Below are 22366 nucleotides of genomic sequence, written 5' to 3'. Positions count from 1 at the left end.
GGACGAGTCATTTGTTCCCTGTGTATTTTGTTCACTATCCTGATTAATGGATTCGGGGGGGGGGGGGGAGCGGGGAAGCGTAAGCAAATATCCCTGACCAGTATTTCCATAGGGCATTCTCCTTGGAGTGTGGCTGAGGAAACCTGGACGCGAAGTCTGGGCATTGCTTGTTATCTCTTGTAGCGAAGAAGTCTAGAGAGGGGTAACCCCAAAGAGACACAATGTGGTCTACGACGTCTGTGTGTAGTCTCCACTCATACTCATGCTCTCTTTCCATGGATGGGTAGGCTAAGTCTGTCCCTGTATCTAATACAGCTCCTAAGAACTGTTTTGATGCGTTTGGTATTAGACTTTACTTTCTCGTTTATGGAGAAGCCCAATTGGAAGAGAAGGTCTATTGTCCTTTGTGCATTTGTCTTGCAAAGCTGGTAGTTTTCTCCCGTGATCAGCCAGTCATCCAGGTAAGGGTACACTGGGATTGACTCCCTGTGTAGGTGCGCTGCCACCACCGCCAGTACTTTGGTGAACACCCTTGGAGCCGAGGCTATACCGAAGGGCAGTACCTTGAACTGATAGTGCTGGTCTGCTATTTTGAATCGCAAGAATCTTCTGTGCGCTGGGAACATTGAGATATGAAAATAGGCATCTTTCATGTACAATGTTGCCATGTAATCTCCCTTTTTAATAGAGGGATTACCATTGTCTGGTGAAATTTTGGTGGTTTTACAAATTTGTTTGCAGGGCGCAGGTCCGGGCGTAAGTCAGATCTTTCTTTGGAACAAGGAAGTACGTTGAATAAATACCCTGGTTTATCTCCTTGTGTGGCACAAGCTCAATGGCGAACTTGAGGAGTAGAGCTTTCACCTCTTCTAAGAGGATAAGTTCTTCCTGTGATGGTTTCTTTTAGCGTGGGGGGAGGTTCGACAGTCTTCCTTGAAGCTCTATACAATAACCCCCATTCACTGTTGATAACACCCATTTGTCCGATGTTGGAGCCTCCCATGCATGGGTGTAAAACTAGATTCGTCCCCCGACTGGGGAGGAATGGGAGGGGACCCGTAGCGGGGCGTCATTGCTTAGAGGGTGTCCCTCCAGCTCTGGTGGGGGACCTCTCCCTCTTCCGTGGGCCCTGCGCCGACCCCTGGGCCCTGGGTGGCTTGTTGATCTGTATTCCAAGAGGAACCTAGGTTTTGGTTGTATCATGTTCCTCTTTGCGCGCTTTGCCCCCGAAAGCGTTGAAAATTACTACCACCTCTTTGTGGTTGTCTATTAGTCAGTTGACCAAGTGATTTGAGGGTCTCATTCATCCTTGGCAGACTCGAGGGCGTCTACAACTGCCTTCCCAAAAAATAAGTTTTGCTCCACTGGCATATTTAGTAAGTTAGCTTGAGTCTCTAGTTTAAACCCTGATTGTCTAAGACAGGCATGTCGTTTTAAAATGGTGGCTTCTGCAATAACGTGTCCCGCGTTGTCAGCTGTGTCGAAGTTATTCTTTAATAGGACGCCTGCTGTAGCTCTGCCTTCAGCAGCCAGAAGAACAAGTTACTTCTTACCTTGTAACGTTCTTTCGATGGGATGTTCCTCCGATGTATTCCTTATCTTGATAGATTACTTCCAGCTTGCTGGCCTCGAAAAAAAAAATTTCAGTAGAGGGCGCTGCACATCGACATCCCTCGAGTTGGTGGTCCCTCGACAGCGTCCGTATCGGCGCCGACGTGTATAAATAGACTCACGCAGCGTCCGTTGCTCAGTTCCGTTTTGAAACTTAAGAGTAGCTGTGCATGAATTGGTTAATGACCCTGACGGAGCGTAAGCTGCAACTACAAGGGAAGTTTTGCTGAGGTGATGGATGGGAGGGGCGATAAGGAATACGTCGGGACATCATCCCATCGAAAGAACGTTACAAGGTAAGAAGTAATTTGTTCTTCTAAGGGATTGTGTCCTCCGACGTATTCCTTATCTTGATCGACTCCCATAGCAGTGGTGTGTAAACTGAGGTGGGAGTAAAATTGAAATATTTCCCTTTAAGAATAAACAGAGTGTAACACAGCTTTGACAAATCTTGTCTCCTGGCTAGACGAGGAATCCAGATTGTAGAATTTTGTAAAGGTATGTGCGGACGACCGTGTGGCAGCCGCACATATGTCTCGAATCGGTACCCCTCTTTGGAGGGCCGAAGAGGCTGCGATACCTCTGGTTGAATGAGCCCTAAGGTGTTGAGGGGGCTCTTTCCCTGCCAATTTGTAGCATTCTAGAATGGCTTAAATAATCCATCCGGAAATGGTCCGTTTTGTGATTGGCAATCCTAATTTATGTCCTGCATAACCTATAAACAGTTGGTCTGCTTGCCCAATCCTAGCAAGTTTTCTGATATAAAAACTCAAGGATCGCCTTGGATCCGGCCTATGTAGCCTCTCTTCCTCTTTCCCAGGATGGGGAGGAGGATAGAATGAAGGCAAGGTCTTCTTCTGAGTGATGTGGAATTCAGAGACTACCTTTGGGAGGAAATTAGGCTTCACTTGTAGGACAACTTTGTCTTTGTGAAAAATTATATGATGAAGTTTGCAAGATAGAGCTTGTAATTCGCTCACTCTTCTGGCAGATGTCAAAGCCACTAGTAAGGCCGTTAAGGGTGAGAAATCTTAATGAACAAGAATGGAGTGGTTCGAAGGGAGTACCCATCAGGAAATTTAAGACTAGATTTAAGTCACACAAGGGAACTTGGAACGGCTTTGGTGGATAGACATTAGTCAACCCCTTCAGAAATGGATTACTAGGGGTAATTTGAAATAGGATGGCTCCTCCGCAGTGCGCTTGAAGATCGACAGCGCTGCGAGGTAGCCCTTGATCGTACCAACTTGAAGACCTGAATTCGCCAAATAGAGCAAAAAAGATACTATTGGTGTACCACATGAAAAGGGTTCGATATTCTTTTCTCTACACCAGCTGCAAAACTTGTTCCAACGGCAGCGGTATAAAGTCTTTGTTGCTGGCCTTCTAGCCGAAAGCAACACCTCCATATCATCATCTGGGGGGTCCCAATCCTTATATCTCAACCTTTCAGAAACCAAGCGTGAAGGTTGAGGGTTCTGATGTCTGGATTGAGAACCTGACCTCCCTTCTGCGAGAGAAGATCCTCCCTGTGTGGAAGACGAATCGGAGGGCAGATGGACATGTCCAGAAGGTCCGGGTACCACGTTCTCCTGGCCCAGTCTAGGCAATTAGGATCGGTGTCTTCCGGAATCTTCTCAATCTCCTGATTATCTGAAGAATGACAGGGACTGGAGGAAACGCATACAGAAGTGGAAACTCCCAGTCCACTACGAACGCGTCCCCTAGAGCTCCTCTCGGGGGAAATGCCCTTGAACAAAAGTGATCGCACTTCCTGTTGATAGTGGTGGTGAACAGATCCACTTGCGGGGTTCCCCAAAGGGTGAAGATCTCTTGAAGGACTTTCTGAGCTATCTCCCACTCATGGGAGACTGTGCTCTGCCTGCTCAGAGTGTCCGCTGTCAAGTCCTTCTTTCCGGCTAAGTGAACTGCCATAGAGAGATTCCTTCTTGAATTGCCCAAAACCAGAGCTGCATCGCCTCTCTGCACAGTGGCAGGATCCTACGCCCTCTCTTTTGTTGAGGTAGTGCATGGCCACTGTGTTGTCAGTCATTATTAGGACATTTTTCCCTTGTACAGAAGGCAGAAAAGCCTTCAGCGCTAGTCTGATAGCTCTCAGCTCCAACAGGTTGATATGTAGTCTGGACTCTGATGGAGACCAACGACCGCTGACGGTCAAGTCGTTGGCATGGGCTCCCCACCCCTTGAGTGAGGCATTTATGACTACCGTTAAGTCCGGCCATGGTTGCCAAAACAGTTCTTTCAAAATGTTCTCCCGACAGGCCCACCACTGAAGGTCTCGAGCTACTCTGTCCGGGACTTATAGGAGATCTGACATTCTTCCTGAGAATTGCGACCACTGGATTCTTAGTGCCCACTGGAGGGATCTCATTCTCAGGCGAGCCTCTGGCACTAGGAAGATGCAGGATGCCATGAGGCCTAGCAACCTCAAAAAGTCAAAGGCTGGTAGACGTTGGGCATTTTGAAACTTGGTGACCATCTTGTAGAATATCTTGAGCCCTCACCTCTGGTGGCGAGGCTTTTCCCAGGGAAGTGTCCAGGACTGCTCCAATGAACTGGAGTCTCTGTGATGGTATCATCCGAGACTTCTTTAACTTGACGGAGAAGCCCAGCTTGTGAAGGAAGTGGCAGACATAATCTAGCTGGATCTGAGCTTGTTCCGGAGATACTGCGCTGATCAACCAATCGTCCAGGTAGGGGTAGACGTGAATCCCTTCCCTCCTTAGACTTGCAGCCACTACCGACATTAGCTTGGTAAAGAGCCTCGTGGCGCAGGTCAGCCCAAATGGCAGAACTCGAAATTGATAGTGAGAGTTGCCAATTGCGAACCTCAGGTATTTCCTGTGTTTGGGATGGATTGGCACATGGAACTAAGCATCCTGAAGGTCTAGAGATACCAGCCAGTCCTGAACCTGGAGGGCCTGAAGGATCCGAGAGAGAGTCACCATCTTGAACTGGTCCATCCTGAGGAATTTGTTCAATTCTCTTAAATCCAAGATGGGTCTCAGTCCTCCGTCCTTCGGTACTAGAAAATAGGGGGAATACCAACCCTTGTTCCTCTCTGTAGAATCTCCTGCGAAAGGAGCGGATCTGGAAACTTCAAAGAGTTGTTCCCCGGTGGATGACTGAGGCGTGCGTAGAAAAGGCAGGCAGTAACGTTGGGCAACTGTCTCCAATGCCCAAGCATCTGACGTAATAGCCTGCCATTCCGTCAGATGTTGAGTTAGCCTGTCCCCTACTGGTGTCTTGTGAGTAGAGTCCTCATAATGATTTAGAGGCGGCTGATGCAGGTGCCGAGGGCAAGGAGGAACCTGCTGCTGCTGCGGCTTTTGTACTTTTAACCCGTCCACCGCGGGTGAATCGTTTTTGGCCCCTTTGAACCGGCCGTCCTCTGCCTTTTCCAAATGCGGAATAAAAGTGAAAGGACCTACCTCTCCAAGAGGTTTCTGAGGGGCGATACGGAGTTTCACGGATTGCAGCTCCAAGAGATTTCGCTGCTGCCTTGGATGTTTGTAACTTCTCTAGACTGTCAGACTTCTTACCAAACAAAGAAGTGCAGTCAAAGGGCATATTCAAAAGTCTGGCCTGTACATCTGGAGCAAAACCAGACTTTCGCAACCGCGCAAATCTGCGGATTGTAGTACTTGCCGCCATGGCCCTGCCGATACTGTCAGCAGAATCAATGCCAGTTTGAAGGGACTCTCACATTGCATCTTTACCATCTTTAATGATGTTCAGAAATGCTTCCCTTTCCTCTCCTTCTGGGAGACAGACAGCCGCAGATTAAGCACACTCCCAAAGTGTATGGCTGAATCTTGCGAGCGTGCAAGTAGCATTAATTAAAGCGCCATGCTACATGCCAAGAACACCTTTTTTGACATAGCGTCAAACCTTTTATCATCCCTGTCTTGTGGGATAGTAGGGTATGCAGATCTACTGTTCAATGAAGTTGCTGCTTGTACAACCAAACTCTGGGGTTGGGTGTTTGCTCAAATATTCAGGGTCAGAAGTAGATACCCTATATTTGGCAGATCGTTTTTTGTTAACTGCCGGGATAACCTCAGTGGTTTCTCAGTTGACAGATATTTTTCTCTGCAATGCAGTATGAAAGGGAACCACAGGATCTTCCTGTGGGCCTTTAAGTAAAATGTCTGTAAGATCATGCTGTTGAAAAGAAGGTGAAGGTGTAGACCACCGCATGAACTATTATTCTGGCCATTAAGCCCCTATAAGGGGTCTCAGCATGTTCCCCTGGGTCTGGTTTAGCGAATTCTACTACTGAAGTAGTATCTAAACCACTTTCCTCATGCAAAGAGTCTTGAAGGTCCTTCAATCTATTCTCTTCAGAGATAAATTCCTCTGGAATAGGTGTAGTGGTCCTCTGTAACCCAAAGGGTCTTTCATGGTCAGAATCCTCCCATTCCTCATATATAGAGGACAAAGATCTGAAATAATCTGACCTTGGGTATGGTTTAAAACCCATTTCTAAAGCAGATGGGGCCAAACTTGTAGCCACCGGTTCAGAAAACATCAAAGTTGTCGACGCAGAAGTCAAAGGCTTCGATGAAACAGAAAAAGGCGTCGAAAAAGTATGAAGAGGCCTCAAAGAACTCGAGAGGATCGGGATCCTACTCAGAGTCGTCAAGGTTATCGACGACATCCTCGAGGTAATGGTCGAAGCCCTCGGTACGTCTCCTGACAGATGTAGTAACAGCAGAAGGTCCGTCCTTTATCGGTGTTGATTAGACCTATTTGTGTGTCGACGGGCCCTTCGATAAAGGCGTTGATGCATATTTATGAGTCGAAGGAACCTTCGACGACGGCGTTGATGACGCGGTCTTACTGCCTTTGCTCGAGGGTTCATGACGCTCTCGGCCAGTTTCTTTAGCCGGGTGCAACGACTCACAGCGTTTCGATTTTTCGGGTCTTTCACCCAGGGTATCACCTTTAGCCGTCTGATGGGGTCGAGGCCGCTTTCTCGAAAACGGTAAACATTTTTTTGTGGAATTCCTCCCACTTAGCTGGAGAGCTGTGTTTCGGGGCAGGTGACCCTTTCCGGGGAAGTGGAAGACTAAGAGGGAGATCTACGACTCCTCTTTTGAGTGTTTAGATCTCGAAGACTGATGGGAACCGCTTCGAGACCTTGAGCGGGAATGTTTCCTGTGACAGCGAGGAGACGAATGTCTCGACTCTGCCGAGGAAACTTTCAAAGAAGTAGAAGTTTTAAGAGCCTTACCTCTTTCTAGCTTCCCCTTACGCTCCTTCAAGGCTTTCGCCGTCATGGACATAGTCCTCGCATTCCGAACAGTGATGCTCCGATCCCAGGCACCACAAAATGATCCTGTGAGGATCCGTCAACGACATTTTCTTCCCACAATCGCAACACTTTTTGAAGCCGGACCGTGGGGTCGACGGTTCGGAAGAGGAAGCCATCGAATGAAGAAGATATCTTTGAAGAATAATAAGAATATACTTGAATAAAGAACTGAGCAACACGATTGAGACCCACAAAGCGCGGAAAAACGGAACTGAGCAACGGACGCTGCGCAGGTCTATTTATACACACGATGGCGTTGGCGCCGATACGCAGGCTGTTGAGGGACGTCGTCGTGCAGCGCCCTCTACTGAAAAAAAATTTCCGAGGCCAGCAAGCTGGAAGTAATCAAGATAAGGAATACGTCGGAGGACACAATCCCTTCGAAGGGAAAGTTTTGCTTTCAGTGGATCTGGCGCAGACTCTGCTAGTGCCTTTAGCTCATCCCACTTAGTGCAGTCATAGCTGGATAGCAAGGTGGAGTTGTTTGCTATATGTGCCTGGTTGTCTGCAGTGGACGCTATCTTCCTGCCCATGGCATATCATTTTTTGCTCTCCTTGTCCGGAGGGGCTTCGGAGGAGGACAAGGGGGTACCAGCTCCTTTGCGGGTGGTGGTAACGACCAGAGAGTCAGGTCGATGATGTCCCCTTATATATAGGGGGTTGGAAGGTGCAGGTCTGAAAAGCTTTTCGATCCTAGGGTTTACTGCCCTGGTATTTGCACATTTTCATACTTGTATCCTATGCTTGTATATAATTACCATCTATACCTACTTTCTTGTAATTAATGACTTGTATGTAGATCTTATACCCCTCTGTTGTAACTAAGCCTCGCATATACTTGTAACTGCTGCGTCCTGTTACCCCCGGGTATGATGCGCATTATAAATAATAAAACCAACATTGTTAGGTTATTCTAGGGAAGGTTGGATCCTTCTTCGGACCGATTTGAGCAGGGGGATGAACTGGGTTGCCGGTTTTTTATCGGCTAACATTTTCAGCAAAATATTTGTCCTGTTGGACGTCTTGTGTTTCAATGCCGAAATGCTATGCTGCCCTTATTAGTAGATCATTAAATAGCGGCTGTTATCAACATGGGAGTCCAGTAAGACAGGCTCTTGCGGGAGAGTAGTGTCCATTGCAAAAACTACAGACTCTTCCTGGTCTTGGTCGTCCTCTTCCCCGTCGTCGTAACCCTTAAAGTCCCTATAAGGGGGTTCACTCTCCTCCAAGTATTCCTCATCCCCTACATCCTGATCATAAAGATCACAGGAGACACGAGGAGTCTTGTGTGGTGGTTCAACCGCCAATTCTATGGTGGAGAGAGCTCTTTATGGGGTACACCCGATGCCTGTAACAGAGGCTGTAGGTGTTATGTTGGAACTAGACGCCTGTGTAGTGGCAGGCGTGGTGTTTAAGTTCTGCAAAATTTGAGGCTGTTCATTAACAAATTTGCTAGGCAAGTCATGACAGTGTCAATGTCGTCTGCAGACCATTTGGCCAAACTGGGTATTACCCCTGTGGGGGTAGAGGGGGTATGCTCCTCTTCTTCCTCAAGATTTATAGGGCCAGGCTGATGTCTCTTCAGACTCCTGAGTATCCTGAAAGGGCATACGTTTATGTTGGCCAGAAGTTTTTTTAATCTTCTCCTTGTTAAATGAGTCCCTTTCTCTAGAGGAACTGATCTGTCTCTCCTTATGGTTCCTGCTCTTAAAAGTTGATTTTTTGGAGCTCAGGGTCGAAGAGGTGGTTAAGGAGGACCCCCTGGACTTGCCCCCGGATGTAGGGCAAACTTCGACCGCTGGGATGGCTTGCGCGGCGTCTTTCGCCATCGTATGGCCTGGTGGGGGAGTATAGAGTCGGGTGACTTTGCTTTTGACGGGCTTGTCATGCGGCAGTCGCTCGGAGCGCCCCAGAGGACAAAGTAGCAGATTATCTGCCCTTCACCGTTGACTCTCGTTGTGCGACCTTAATCGCATCGCCGTGGGGTGTGTTTGTGGGGGAGTGTGGTGCCCTTGCCGCCGGGTGTCTTCCCCATAACAGGACCGCTGGCCTGTCTACTAGGGTCGGGGGCTGGCAATGAGGTACGATGGGTGTTCCCCGTCACCCTCGCCGGCCGAAGGGACAGCGTTGCTGCAGTTGTTGGATGCCTCTTCGACGTCTATGGAGGCTTCGGCCTGCATGGCGTGATGGGCCCAACGTTTTGTTCGCCTGTCCGAGGGTTTTCGGTCGGAGTAGTTTACACACCCGACAATGTACCTCGTCGTGGTCTCTATTTAAGCAGAGGTTACAGACCAAATGCTTGTCGACCCACATGAACTTCGCATTACAAGAGGGGCAGAACTTAAAAGGAGTATGCTCCATAATGTATGTAGGCAGCTGGGCGACTATGGTAAAAGGTGGGAATATACATGTTTATGTCCACCCACTACCCCCCCCTGCACTCTCCCTACTGTAAGGCCGAAAGGGCCTTCCAAGGCCGGGTGGTGTTGTCTAAGTCTTCGTCCGACGGTCAGCTTAAGAATCTTCTTCGATCTTTACCGCGTCGAATCACTGTCGGCAAAGGGACAGGAAGACACAATAACTTAATAAATTTCAACGGTATATGCCGAAATGGACTCTGCTTGTATTTAGCGACCGCTCACGATGGTGGAAAACAAACATCTGAGGAACCCACACGTTTGAGGGATGATGGGTACAGGGGACGTCACAATAGAGATAGTATTACTGGCACACCCTATTTTGACGCCCATTTTCGAGTTTCGAAAAAACAACTGTAATACTCTGCAGCTTCCACTAGATGTCGGCCTATGCAGAGCATGTGATCTAAGCAGATTACACAAGCATCAGAAATATATATATATATACACACAAGTGATGACGTATACCTAGAGACGAGGGCCCTCGAGGCACATTGAGTCGACCACTTTGACGCACAGCACCCTCTGCCGAAAAAAAGTTCTGAAACAGCTGATGCTGGAAAGGAAGATATCTAAAGATGAGGAATACGCGAGTACACAATCCATTTGAATATTACTTTCATTTGTTGTTCTGTTCAAGTATGAGAATTGGCTCCAACTATACCTGAGGAAAAACAAATGAAACCATCATTCAACTATTAACCTATAACATGAAGAGGTTTAAGTATTCACTTCTAGTGTGATAACCTTTGTATTGGCAGTGGAATCATCAATAGTATTAGTTCCCTTAGTTGCCTTTCAGCTTGCTATTGTGAGCTAGGATTGTTTTTTGACCCGGAGAAAGATTGTATCCTTAAACTTGATGTACAAGGGTAATGTTTGAAAATAGACAAATAATTACACATTTCTTTCTAAAAATAACCCTTACTTTGATAGGGTCTTGTCTGTCACTATGTTAGCTCAGACCTGCTGTATAAAGTGATGAGGAAGTCAGTATACACATGTGGGCTTAGTTAAAAATGATTTTTCGCATCTGCCACGTTAAGTTGAAGTAATGAGGTGGTCATGCTCCAGTCGTTTAATATAAAAAGCATGTAAGTGAGCGGATGTCATTTCTAACACTACAAAAATGTTAAACTTTAAAAGATGCCATCCAATCGCTGTACCACAGATTCACAATTAGGGGTCTAGAAATTGGAAAATGTACCTAATACAAAAAATAAAAAGGGGGACAAATGTCTGAAAAGTAATGGCTATTTGATATTATAGCATTTGATACTCTGAGCTCTTTCTTATTATGTATGAGAACAATTAATTTCTGCTCTAAATATATTTACAGTTCTTTTTTTCCTTCAACCTTGTGAAGCATCACCCACTGAAAATCAAATGTGAGGTCCCGCATATGAAATTTCTACAGTTTCCACTTTATTCTTAAAACTGGTGTTCTGTAATCTGTGTTATACACATGGTTCATCTTTCCTGCATTTAGACCATAAGGACACATGATCATACTTAACAATGCAACTCGCATAATATACAAATCCATCAATATCTATTTTTTGGGGTGTTTCTTGGTCTAGAATCAGTCCGCTTTGTGTATTTTCGCTTTATGCCTTTGCCACAAGGGTAATGTCCTTTTACTGATTTCATGACCCATCATTCCATAACAGTATTTGTTTAATCTGCTTTTCTGATGTTATTTTGAATACTAATATGCTTTTTTAAAACAAAAAGCAGAGAAGCAATTTTTTCTTCTTTATAAAAAAATGCTCTAGTTCTCTGTGAAATATTTTTGATTTGATAAAATACATTTGTGCAAGTAATTACACACTATTTTGCTCTGCTTTTTTTATTTAGTCTCTAAAAGAGCTTCTCTTAATTTTGTGTATGGGTATCCACCATTTGTCAATCAACATGTTGACTTCCATGGAATATGTATAGTGTTCACGATTACTTTTTAGATGCAAGGATTGTCCGAAGAGCAAAATCTTGTTTATGTGCCTAGCATGACTACTGTAGTAACAAATGTACTCCTATCCATGAGGTTTGACCTGTAATTTCCCCAGCACTAAGATACATTGTAAAGTCAAGGAAATGATCGGTCCGATCACTCATCTCATGTGTGTTAACTTGAAACTGATTTTTTGTACGGATCTACATTACAAATTACATGGCTTTTTTCTCCAGCCACATGACAATGTCATCTATATAGAGTAGCTAAATGTTCATAGATTGAAGGGATTGCTGGCCACATATAGGATGGTTTTTCAAGCATTTCCACATATGGACTGGCTAAATTGGGAGGTCCTTGTTTCCCAGATGGCAGTGCCTACAATTTGTTGCTGGAGGACACAGAAATAAATTGAAATAAAATGCTTTAGTCAAAGCCAGTTCTTTGCACCACAAGAAGGAGTTCAGTACTAGATGATCCACCAATCTATACCATACACCTTCCTCATAACTTCCAAAGTGGCATTTTTGCGGTATCTATGTATAAAATTATTCTAGTATTAATCAAGCAAAATGTTATTAGATGGATCCAATGCCCAATCTTCTAAATATTGAACACTCGCTTTTCAATAGGATTACATTTGGCAAAATATTGTATTTTTTACAAAAACAATTATTCACAGATAGTTTATCATAATAAAAACAATCTACCACGCAATCATACCACTGACAAAGGCCAGCACTAACACCAAGCACAGAAACATAGGGTAGATGTTGCTAAAACATTTGTAGAAGTGTCAGTGTACATACAGAGAACTGAAAAAAAGGAACCGAGGGGATTCATCTTGTTCAGTGAAAGGATCACCACAAGAATTACTTTGTATGTTTATTAGTTGTATCGAAATTAATCATGACTGTTGGAAATGGATTTAACGTGTAGTGTTGTATCAATTATGAAGTTACCAATAGCTGTTAGAATTATCTGAGAACCTAAGAAATAGTGCCTTCTCCATTCTTTCTAGTAACGAACCATCATACCACACCCAAGCATCAGATCACATGTGTATGAACAAGCAACATCCTCGGGTAAAGCTTTACTGTCGGGGGATCCTTTTTACTCACTGAAGCAATTGCTGATTTATCAGCGATGGGCGGCTCTGAACTTTGATTTCCAAGACAATTTGCAAACTTTGACAGCATTGACCTATGTAACCCAAGCAGGGACGGGGGGAATTAGTTACAAGCCAAAGCGAATGAGAGGGACCAATTAGCAGGCATCAGTAAGCACTTTGGTCTACACAATCACAGATGTGGTGCTGGATAATATGGACTCATTGACATGTAGACTACCATGAAGCTCTATCTGGGTTATTGTATTTAAAGTATGGTGGTCAGTTGGATTGCAAAGCAATGTCAGGGACTGGAATCAAAGCATGCATGAAATGATAAACTTACTTACCCCTGGTAACCGTGTTTCAACTGGATGTTTCTCCCACGTATTCCTCATCTTCGATATACGTATCGCGTCAGCTTTGCTGCTTCGGCTTCAGAAAAAATTCTCAGCATACGGCGCTGTTGTGGCGTCAATGACCCACGAGGGCTGCCGTTGAGCGTCGGCATCACCAGCAGTACCAATATCTTGTGCAGCGCCCGTTGGCTTCAGTTCTGTTTTTTCGTTCCCATCAATCGAGGAACTAACGAGGCATGCCCCAGACCGCAAGCTCTCAGGAAACTCAGTGTAATTCATGTAAATTGTACTGCAGAGTAGGCTGGGAGAAGAGCTGAGGAGTATGTGGGAGGAACATCCAGTCGAAAGAACGTTACCAAGGGTAATTAACTTGTTCTTCGAATGGATTGGGTCCTTCCACGTATTCCTCATCTTTGATAGACTCCCAAAGCAGTGACAATTTGGAGGAGGACGTACCATTTAAATTAATAGTGGATGGAATGGAGGACTGCCTTCGCAAAAAGTCCTTCTTGAATGGAAGAGGAGTCCACGCAATAATGCTTGACAAAAGTATGAATGGATAGCTAGTGTGATCCACCAGGATATGGTTAGTTTAGTTACTGCAAGGCCCAGTTTAGGGCCGGTATATCCAACAAAAAGTTGATCATGGCGGAATTTTGCCATTCTTGGAATGTAAAAGCTTAGAGCCCTTTTTGGATCCAGCCTATGCAGCAGCTCTTCCTCCTTGCCCAAATCAGGAGGGTAGAAAGTTGGTAGGGTCATCTTCTTCGACAAAATGGAAGTCGGAGACTACTTTGAGCAGGAATTTTTTTTTTACTCAGAGGACGACCTTATCCTCATCAATAGTATGAGGAGGCTTGCATGAAAGAGCCTGCAACTCACTTACCCTGCGGTCTGATGTTAATGCCACAAGAGCAGTTTTCAAAGTTAAGAGCCTTAACAGGCAGGAATGTAAAGGCTCGAAAGAGCTACAAGATGGAGATTTTAACAAGGTTTAAATTCCAAGCAGGGATATTAAATTGGACTGGGGTATACATTGGCGAGTCCATTCAGAAATTGAACAATTAAAAAGGTATTTTGAATATGAGACCTCTTCAGAGGAGCGCTTCAAAATAGAAAGCGTCACCAGGTATCCTTTTATGGTTCTAATCTGGAGCCCCACATTAACTAAATGCAACAAGAAAGAAAGCACCATAGGAGTGCCACATTGAAATGGATCCACATTCTTGTCCTTGCACCAGTTACTGAATTTATTCCAATGACACCAGTACAAGGATTTGATAACTGGCCTTCTGGCCGAAAGCAAAATCTCGATTACGTCATCCGGGAGGTCCCAATCCTTATATCTCGGCCTCTCAGAAACCATGCATGAAGGCAGAGTGTCTTGATCTCTGGATGGAGAACCTGACCGTCCTCTTGCGAGAGAAGATACTCTTTATGGAAGATGTATTGGAGGGCAGATGGGCATGCCCAGAAGGTCTGGGTACCACGTCGTCCTGGTCCAATCCGGGGCAATTAGGCTCATGGATTTCCCAAACTTTCTCAACCTCCTGATCACGTGAGGAATGACGGCGAGTGGAGGAAATGCATACAGAAGTGGAAACTCCCAGTCCACTATGAACGTGTCCCCTAGAGCTCCTCTTTGGGGAAATTGCCTTGAGCAATACAGCTCGCACATCCGGTTGGTACTGGTCGCAAACAGATCCACTTGAGGGGTTCCCCAAATGGTGAAGATATGAAGAACTTCCCGAGCTAGTTCCCACTCTTGGGAGACTGCTCTACTTGCTTAGAGCGTCCGCTGCAGTGTTCTGCTCTCCGGCTAGGTGTACTGCCAACAGATTCCTTCTTGTATCGCCCAGAACTAGAGCTGCATTGCCTCTGCACAGTGGTAGTGACCCTGCACCCACTCTTGCTGAGGTAATACATGGCCACCATGTTTTCCCGTCATTATCAGGACATTTTTGCCCTGTACAAAGGGCATAAAGGCCTTCAACGCTAGTCTGATTGCCCTAGGCTCCAAAAGGTTGATGTGTAGTTTGGACTCTGATGGAGACCAACGACCGGTGACAGTTCGTTGGTGTGGGCTCCCCACCCAGTGAGTGAGGCACCCGTCACTACTCTGACCTTGGCCATGGTTGCCAAAAAGATTCTCCTTGAGAAAGTTGTCTTTGCAAGCCCACCATAGAAGGTCCAGAGCAACTCTAATCAGAACTTGCAGTTGATCTGACATATTCCCTGAGAAGTGGGACCACCGAGTCCTGAGGGCCAATTGAAGGGATCTCATTCTCAATCTGGCCTCTGGCACCAGAGAAATGCAGGATGCCATGAGGCAGAGCAACCTCAGAAAATCGAAGGCCGGCAGATACTGGGCATTCTAGAATTTTGTTACCATCTGCTGAATGTGTGGAGTTCTCACCTCAGGAGGTGAGGCTTTCCCCGAGGAAGTTTCCAAGACTGCTCTGATGAATTGGAGTCTTTGGAAAGGTATCATATGGACTTCTTGTAATTGAGGGAGAGGCCCAGTCTGTGTAGGGAGTGGCAGGTGATACGGCGATGTTCCAGGGCTTACTCGGGTGAACGAGACCTGATCAGCCATTCGTCCAGGTAGGGGTAGACGTGAATCCCCCCTATCCCGTGACTCGCTGCCACTACTGCCATCAGTTTGGTGAAAACCCTCATGGCAGAGGTCAGCTCGAATGGCAGAATTTGAAACTGAAAATCTGAACCGCCAACTGCGAACCTCAGGTATTTTCGGTGCTTCAGATGGATTGGCACAGGAAAATAAGCATCCTGAAGGTCCAATGATACCAACCAGTCTTGGAGTTGGAGAGCCTGAAGTAACTGAGAAAGGGTAACCATCTTGAACGCGTCCTTCAAGGTGGGTCTCAGTCCTCTGTCCTTCTTTGGAAGGAGAAAGTAGTGGGGAATACCAACCCTTGTTCCTATCCTCTACAGGTACATGTTCTATTACACCTTTCTCTAGCAAGGTTAGTATTTCCTACACAAGGAGCGGATCTGGAATTTTGACAGTTTGCCGGTGGATGACCTGGAGTCCTTTTACAAAAAAATTAATTCAAAAATAAAATAAAAAGGAAGGTAGTAACCTTGGCCTTCCAGGGTCAAGGCCTCAGAGTGGCTTAGAGGCAGTTGCAGCAGCGGCTGAGGGTACAGATGCCACTGCTGGGGCTGATTTAGCACCCCTTCCTTGTCCACCACGAGGGAATCTTTGCCCTCTTTGTCCGGCCTGTCCTTTTCCTCTACCAACTTAGAAATAGAGTTGAAAAGAACGAACCCTCCAGGAACATGAGCCTGAATAGGGTTGCTGAGGTTGTCGAATGGAGGCGCTAAGGTACTTAGCTGCAGCCTTGGAGGTCTGCAGCTTCTCCAGACTCATCCGCATTGCTGCTGAACAACCTCGAGCCGTCGAACGGCATGTTGCAGTCTGGCCTGCATGCCCAGTGCAAACCCTGACTTTCTCAACCACGCAAACCTGCGTAGTACGGTGCTTGCAGCCATGGATCTGCTGATGCTGTCCACAGTATCCAATCATGACTGGAGACTCTCCAATTGCCTCCTTTCCATCCTTTACTATATAGCCAGGAAGCAGTCTCTTTCCTCGCCTTCCGGGTGGTGATCAGCCACCATGGCAACAGTCGCACAGGGTTAAAGAAGATCTAGCTAAGGTACAGGTGACAGACTTCAAGGCCATGCTGCCTGATGTGAATGAAGACCTTGCGAGTCCAGGCATCAACCTTCTTGTCTATCAGGGGGAATAGAGGGATAGGCAGATTGGCTGGTTGAAGTAGCAGCCTTAACTACTAAACTCTCAGGCATAGTCTGGATCGCTGCTGGAGGGTCTGTACTTCCTAGAGTAGTTTCTGTTCACAGCAGACCCAGATTCCGGAGCTTCCCAATTGCTCACCACCTTCCTTTGAAGGGCCTTATGTAAGGGCAAGATAGGTCCTTCCGAGGTCCCTCGTGTAGGATGTCCGTCATGTAATCGAGCTCATATGTTGTGAAGCCCTACCCCAAAGTATGACCCTGTTCATGAGATTCCTGTAACTAGAATCTGCATGTTCTGAGGAGTCAGGCCTGCCAAACTCCAGCTCTGGTGAAGTGTCAAGTCCACTAGCAGACTGGAGGGAGCCATGAAGAAATCGCCCTTGATTTCAGCGTCTAAGCACTCAGTGCAGATGGCGTTGACAAATTCAAAGGCCTCAGCGGTTTGTGTTTTTTCGACGGTATCGAAAATTGACTCGGATCTCAAGTCGATACCTTCGACGCCTTCTCATTGGGTCGGTTATCTAGACGTTCAGGTGGCTCACTGCTCAACCTCGAAGTAGCCTTAGACTTCCCCCGAGTCGTCCGAAAGGAGCAACTGGGGCATGGCTCTTGCGTGAAGTTGGGGGGGGGGGGTCCGAGGCCGCATCATTTCCACTCTAAAGGCATCCCATTTACATGGGGAATCCAACTACCCGTTAACCTTAGTAGAGGAATCTGATGAAGAGGGAGACCTAAGAAGTCTCTGCCTTCTTCGATAAAGACAGACTGCCTCGATCAACTCCCCGACCGGGACCTCTTACGCCGAGTGGAGTCTCTAGACTCCTCTGACTTTTCTTCTTCGAAGTAAACTTCGAAGCCGCCTTCCACACCGCCAGTTTACCTCTGCGTTCCCAGAGAGATTTTTCAGTCATGGACTGACAGGATCTGCAGTCATCAGTACGGTGCCTGGAGCCCAGACACCACAGGCAGACACGGTGAGGATCGGTTATAGACATCTTCAACCCGCAGTCATAACATTCTTTAAATCCCAACTTAGGAGTCGATGGGGTAGAAGATTAAGACATTGCGACAGAAAAACAAAGCGCGCCGTCAGTGATCGAAGTGAAAGCTTTCGTGAAAACGCAACTGAAGCCAACGAGCACTGCACAAGCTATTTGTACAGCTGGTGATGATGCTCAACGGCAGCCCATGAGGGACAGACACCACAACATTGTGCACAGCACCCTATGCTGAGAAATGTTTTTCCGAAGCGGCAAAGCTGACGCGATACGTATATCAAAGATGAAGAATACGTGGGAGGACACAATCCATTCAAAACAATGCTTACTGGTGCCCAATATCTGTTTTATGCTTCAAAACCGCTTTGGGCCAGATACTTTGGGAGCGGATAGATTTGATCTTTAGGAACAGAGAAATAGTGGGTGCATCTATTGCCCTTAACTAATCTCACCTGATGCTGCTTAACTATAGATATTGGAAAATAATACGGAAGGCACTGTAATTAATGACACATTGTGCTTTCTTGCTTCAGGACATACCATTGCAATGTTGCAGGCCTAAGGGAGGACCCTAATGAACAACACTGCACTTAAGAGGATCTAGAACTTCTAGAGTAATTAAGCACATTAGCCGTCATCCTGAAGTACAATGATTTTAGTGGCATGTAATATTTATTGATATGAAACCGGGAGAACACTGATTGTGCATCAAAAGGTTAGTTTAAAACGTACACTTTAATATCAAGAACCAGTAATGGAACATTCCTGTCCAATAAGATTACAAACATAGGTGCCCCATACCTTGCTCCATTTGACAGTTTAAGAATTATTTGGGTCTTCAAATTGTAGGCTTTCCCAAGCCAGCAGTCATAGGCTATATAATCACCATACATGAAAGGCTGAAGGAGAAAAAAAATAGGTTTCAAATCACTGGCTGCATTTTCACTGCTATAGCATAAACCACTGCTCGCAGGCTCCATTGCAGGACAACATTGTTCTAAAAAGTGAAATGGCCACAGCTTATAAATCAAATACATATTGGAAATAAGTCAATTCAAGAAAACTCCAAACTAACTATGCACAGGAGATTTAGAATACCAAAAGATCAAGCTCTGGAACCAAACAAATATCTTGTTTCAATCCAGTCTGAGTAATTGATCATCCCATCAGTCTCCTATTCTTTTTGAACCAAGAAAAAAAAAAAAAAAAAAACACTTTGAAAAGCTTGTCAAGTTTCTTGGAGCCTCGAGTTATGCCGTCATCTCATGAAGTCCATATGAGATTCTGAAGCAAAGCTCAAGATTTTTACTTTGAATTAAGATTATCCTACCAAGGAGACAGCAGAATATCTATGATGTGCACCATGATTGCTAATCCTATGGTCCAGCCACAAATAGGATAGCGCCATATTACCATTGTAAGGTTCAGTAGCAGGTACCCTAATGCTTTGATGTCAGAGGGCTTAGCCAACTCCTACGCTCCACAGGAAGTGATCCCCATCCAGCTCAGATACTCATCCCTGCATGTAGAGGTAAAATATGCCCAAGTAATTCTATTTCTCAGGTCCCTTTTTTGATCTTGGCATAGGCATTGGCACATACGTGGAACCTTCACACAATGTTTGAGCTGTTGCGCTGCATTTGAAACTGTCACTTTCAGCCTGGTGTAATGCCGAAACGCCTGGTTGTACCTATGAGTCCCAAGGCCAGCAAAGTGAGTAGAAGGATTTGCTTTTGTTTTGTACAGATTGATAGAAACGTGAGGAGTCTCATACTGAGCTGAATATATCAACAGCATCCCCAGGTTATTGCATTTGCATGATCTGTACCCAGTACTCCACATACCACCAACATACCCACCCCAGGCGCAATGGCTCAAATCTGTGTAAACAAGTGATGTGTGCCAAAGGTAGGCAGCATGCTGCTTTTGGCCAGTGCTGCATGTTTTTTTCTTCTTATATTGCACAATACCCCTGAAACGGGCACGCTTTTATAACAGAACTACTAATGCTTAACTGAATTGAACTTGTCTTTGGAAAAACACAAAAATAACAAATTACTTACGACTGGGTGATGTTCTCATGGATATTCCTGCCTCTGATTCTTCAGCTAGGAAACCCATGTCCCAGCGCAACTGCTCTTACACCTTTCTGCCACCAGGGAGCGCAGCAGGCTCCGCCAGACATCTATGTGCCACACCTCACAGTATAGATCAGGGCACAGCACTCTGCAACCTTATTATAAGCCTAACCACCAGCGTGGGTGCATCAGAACAAGGTTCCTTCAAACACAGAAAAGGCCCAGAACTGGCAGCACCACTCCAAGCTTCCTTAACAAATGACCGCATTAAATCATTGTTCACAAGCTTTATTCACAAAGATAACCGGTTCAGCACAGGCCAAAGAACTACAAGCATCCTTCACAAACTGAAGAGGCTAGAATGTATGCTGGACTAGCTGACATGCATTTGGTCAGGCAGGTTCCAAATTGTTGCCGATTGTGCAGCAAGCAGATACATAACTATGCAACTGCAACACCCTCCTCTCAGTGACGAAACAGTGGTAAGTCTCCCTCCCCCTGAAGATCTGCTCTCCAACCTTGACTCCAACATTCCCTCTGTCCTCATCCTCCGCGCTCTCTTCTGCCTTCGACATGGTCAACCATACCATCCTGCTCAACAGTCTCCGTGAAAACCTAGGCATCACTGATCAGGCTCTGGCCTGGCTGACTTCTTTCCTCTCAGATGGACCCAAGTCCAACTTGGGCCCTTCCTTTCATCTATCTTCCTCTCTACCTGTGGTGTTCCCCAGGGGTCTAACCTCTCGCCCTGGCTTTTCAACCAATACCTGGCAACTCTCGCCCACTGCATTGCCACTTTCTGCTCAAATTTCCAGTGCTATGCTGACAACAACTCATTTTCAGGCTGCCCTCTGCCACCTCCTCTCCCTCTCTCTGCCTACCATTCAAGATTGGTGTGCCGCCAATGATCTTTGTCTGGATGCCAGCAAGACGGAGATCCTCCTCATCAACACCTTCACCATCCTTTCCCCTCACTCCCTGGCCGGCCTCCCTTGGCCCTCCTCCTACCCCCACCTGCGAGGCTAAGAACCTCGGGTCATCTTTGAATCCACTCTTTCCTTCTCCGCCCACATCTGAGGTCTCTAAAAAGTCAAATTTCCTACTGCACCTCCTCAGAGGTACTCTGCCTTTCCTCTCCTTCCCCCAGAAGCTCATGGTATCCCAAGCTCTGGTTCTCTCCAGCTTGGACTATTGTAACAGCCTCTTTCTAAATCTACCTGCCTCTACTCTCTGCCCTCTGCAACTAATCCAGAACAGGACTGCAAGACTTGTCCTTGGCCTCAAACCCTGGGATCGTATATCTCCAGCTCTGAAATCTCTCCATTGGCTCCGAGTGGATGCAAGGATTAAATTCAAAACCCTCTGCATTGTCCACAAGGCGTTCTGGGGCCTGAGTCCAAAATACCTTCAGCTATCCCTCCGCAAATACCTCCCTTTCGAGCTCTTTGCTCCTCTACCTCCAACTCCCTCAGGGTCAGTCGTTTTTCAAAGAAACGAGCTTGGGGTAGATCTCAGTCTTCGGCTGGGCCCTCCCTCTGGAACAGCCTCCCTGCCACTCAAACTTGAGAACCATCTCTGGTTCCAGAAGCACCTCAAGACCTTCCTCTTCTTCTGCCTTCGCTCCCCCCTCTCCCCTGCTGATCCGTGCTCCGTCACTGTGCACCTGGCCACCCTCTATCCTCCAAGACCAGGTACCTGCTCACCCTGCCACCCTCACGCACTGCCTCTAGGCCACCCCTTGCACTGGGGTCTGTATCTGTACCCATACAGCCACCTCCTTTTTCTTCCTGCACTTATGAGACCCTACCCTGTCTGCTGCCTTAAACCTAGCACTTGCAAATTGCTGGCTGCGTTACACTGTTTCCTTTATTATTTTTTATTGTTATTTATCTGTTTCTCCTCTGCTTCGCACTTTCCACTTCTCCCCCCTTCCATGCACTTTTCCCCTCCCTCTCTCCCATGCACTTGCGCGTTCTCAATTTCACTGGGCCTAGTAAGATCGCTGTTTTGTTCTCCCCTGTTCCCCTCCCTTGCCTTGTCGCGCTCTGAAACACTTGTGTACGAGCGCGATAGAAATAAAATATCAATAAGAATTTTTAAATTCAGCCGAGTGGGATAATTTTGCAGTAAAAGCTTCTTCACCTACCCGTATGGTTGGGGGGTGAGCCTATGGAATAATTTTGAAGATAGTAATATAGTCATGCTGGCAACCTCGGATAGCACAGAGAAGATTAAAACGTCAAATATTTGGGGAGGCTGGTGTGCGGCATCCATTGCTGCTCTATACTATTGCCACCCTCATTTTAACAGGCTCCTGCACTTTTCAGCACTGCAGAGGGGATCCCTTTATGCATTTTGTCTAGGTGCTTATAGCAGCTTTCTAGTGTTCATGTAATGGTGTAAGGCTACATGAATAGGTCATGAACAAATGACAAGTGTAGGGCAATAGTTGTGCCAAAACTAGCATCTAGCATGCCTATATCCCTACGACCGTCAGTGAATTTGTAGTGCAAACACTGATTCTTTGTAGATTGTGCAAGTGACCAGCTTTTCTGCAATACGGTTGCAGATAAGGTGAGCAAGATTATTCTCTTGAACTAGGCACTATAAGTAATGCACTAGGTATATGCAGCTTCTGGCCAAGCTCCCCTTTATCTGCCCATGCAATGCACATTTCCTGCTGGTGCATTTAATTACACAACGAAACAAACCTGGATGTAAGC

The 22366-nt window shown here is 46.2% G+C and overlaps 1 protein-coding gene across 1 annotated transcript in view; it reads right to left on the bottom strand.

The window, feature by feature from the left end:
- UBE2O (ubiquitin conjugating enzyme E2 O) overlaps positions 1 to 22366 on the bottom strand; it is a 1359828-nt gene that overhangs the window by 981083 nt on the left and 356379 nt on the right. Inside the window, exon 4 of the mRNA XM_069654680.1 lies at positions 18367 to 18464. Within this exon, the coding sequence (XP_069510781.1) occupies positions 18367 to 18464 (98 nt within the window). The remainder of the gene's footprint in view (positions 1 to 18366; positions 18465 to 22366) is intronic.

The sequence above is a fragment of the Ambystoma mexicanum genome, chromosome 3q, assembly GCF_040938575.1.
Source record: "Ambystoma mexicanum isolate Mex_15411 chromosome 3q, UKY_AmexF1_1, whole genome shotgun sequence".
In the NCBI taxonomy this organism is placed as follows: Eukaryota; Metazoa; Chordata; class Amphibia; order Caudata; family Ambystomatidae; genus Ambystoma; species Ambystoma mexicanum.
The sequence above is the reverse complement of the archived record's forward strand: the minus strand, read 5'-3'. Positions and strand labels throughout refer to the sequence as shown.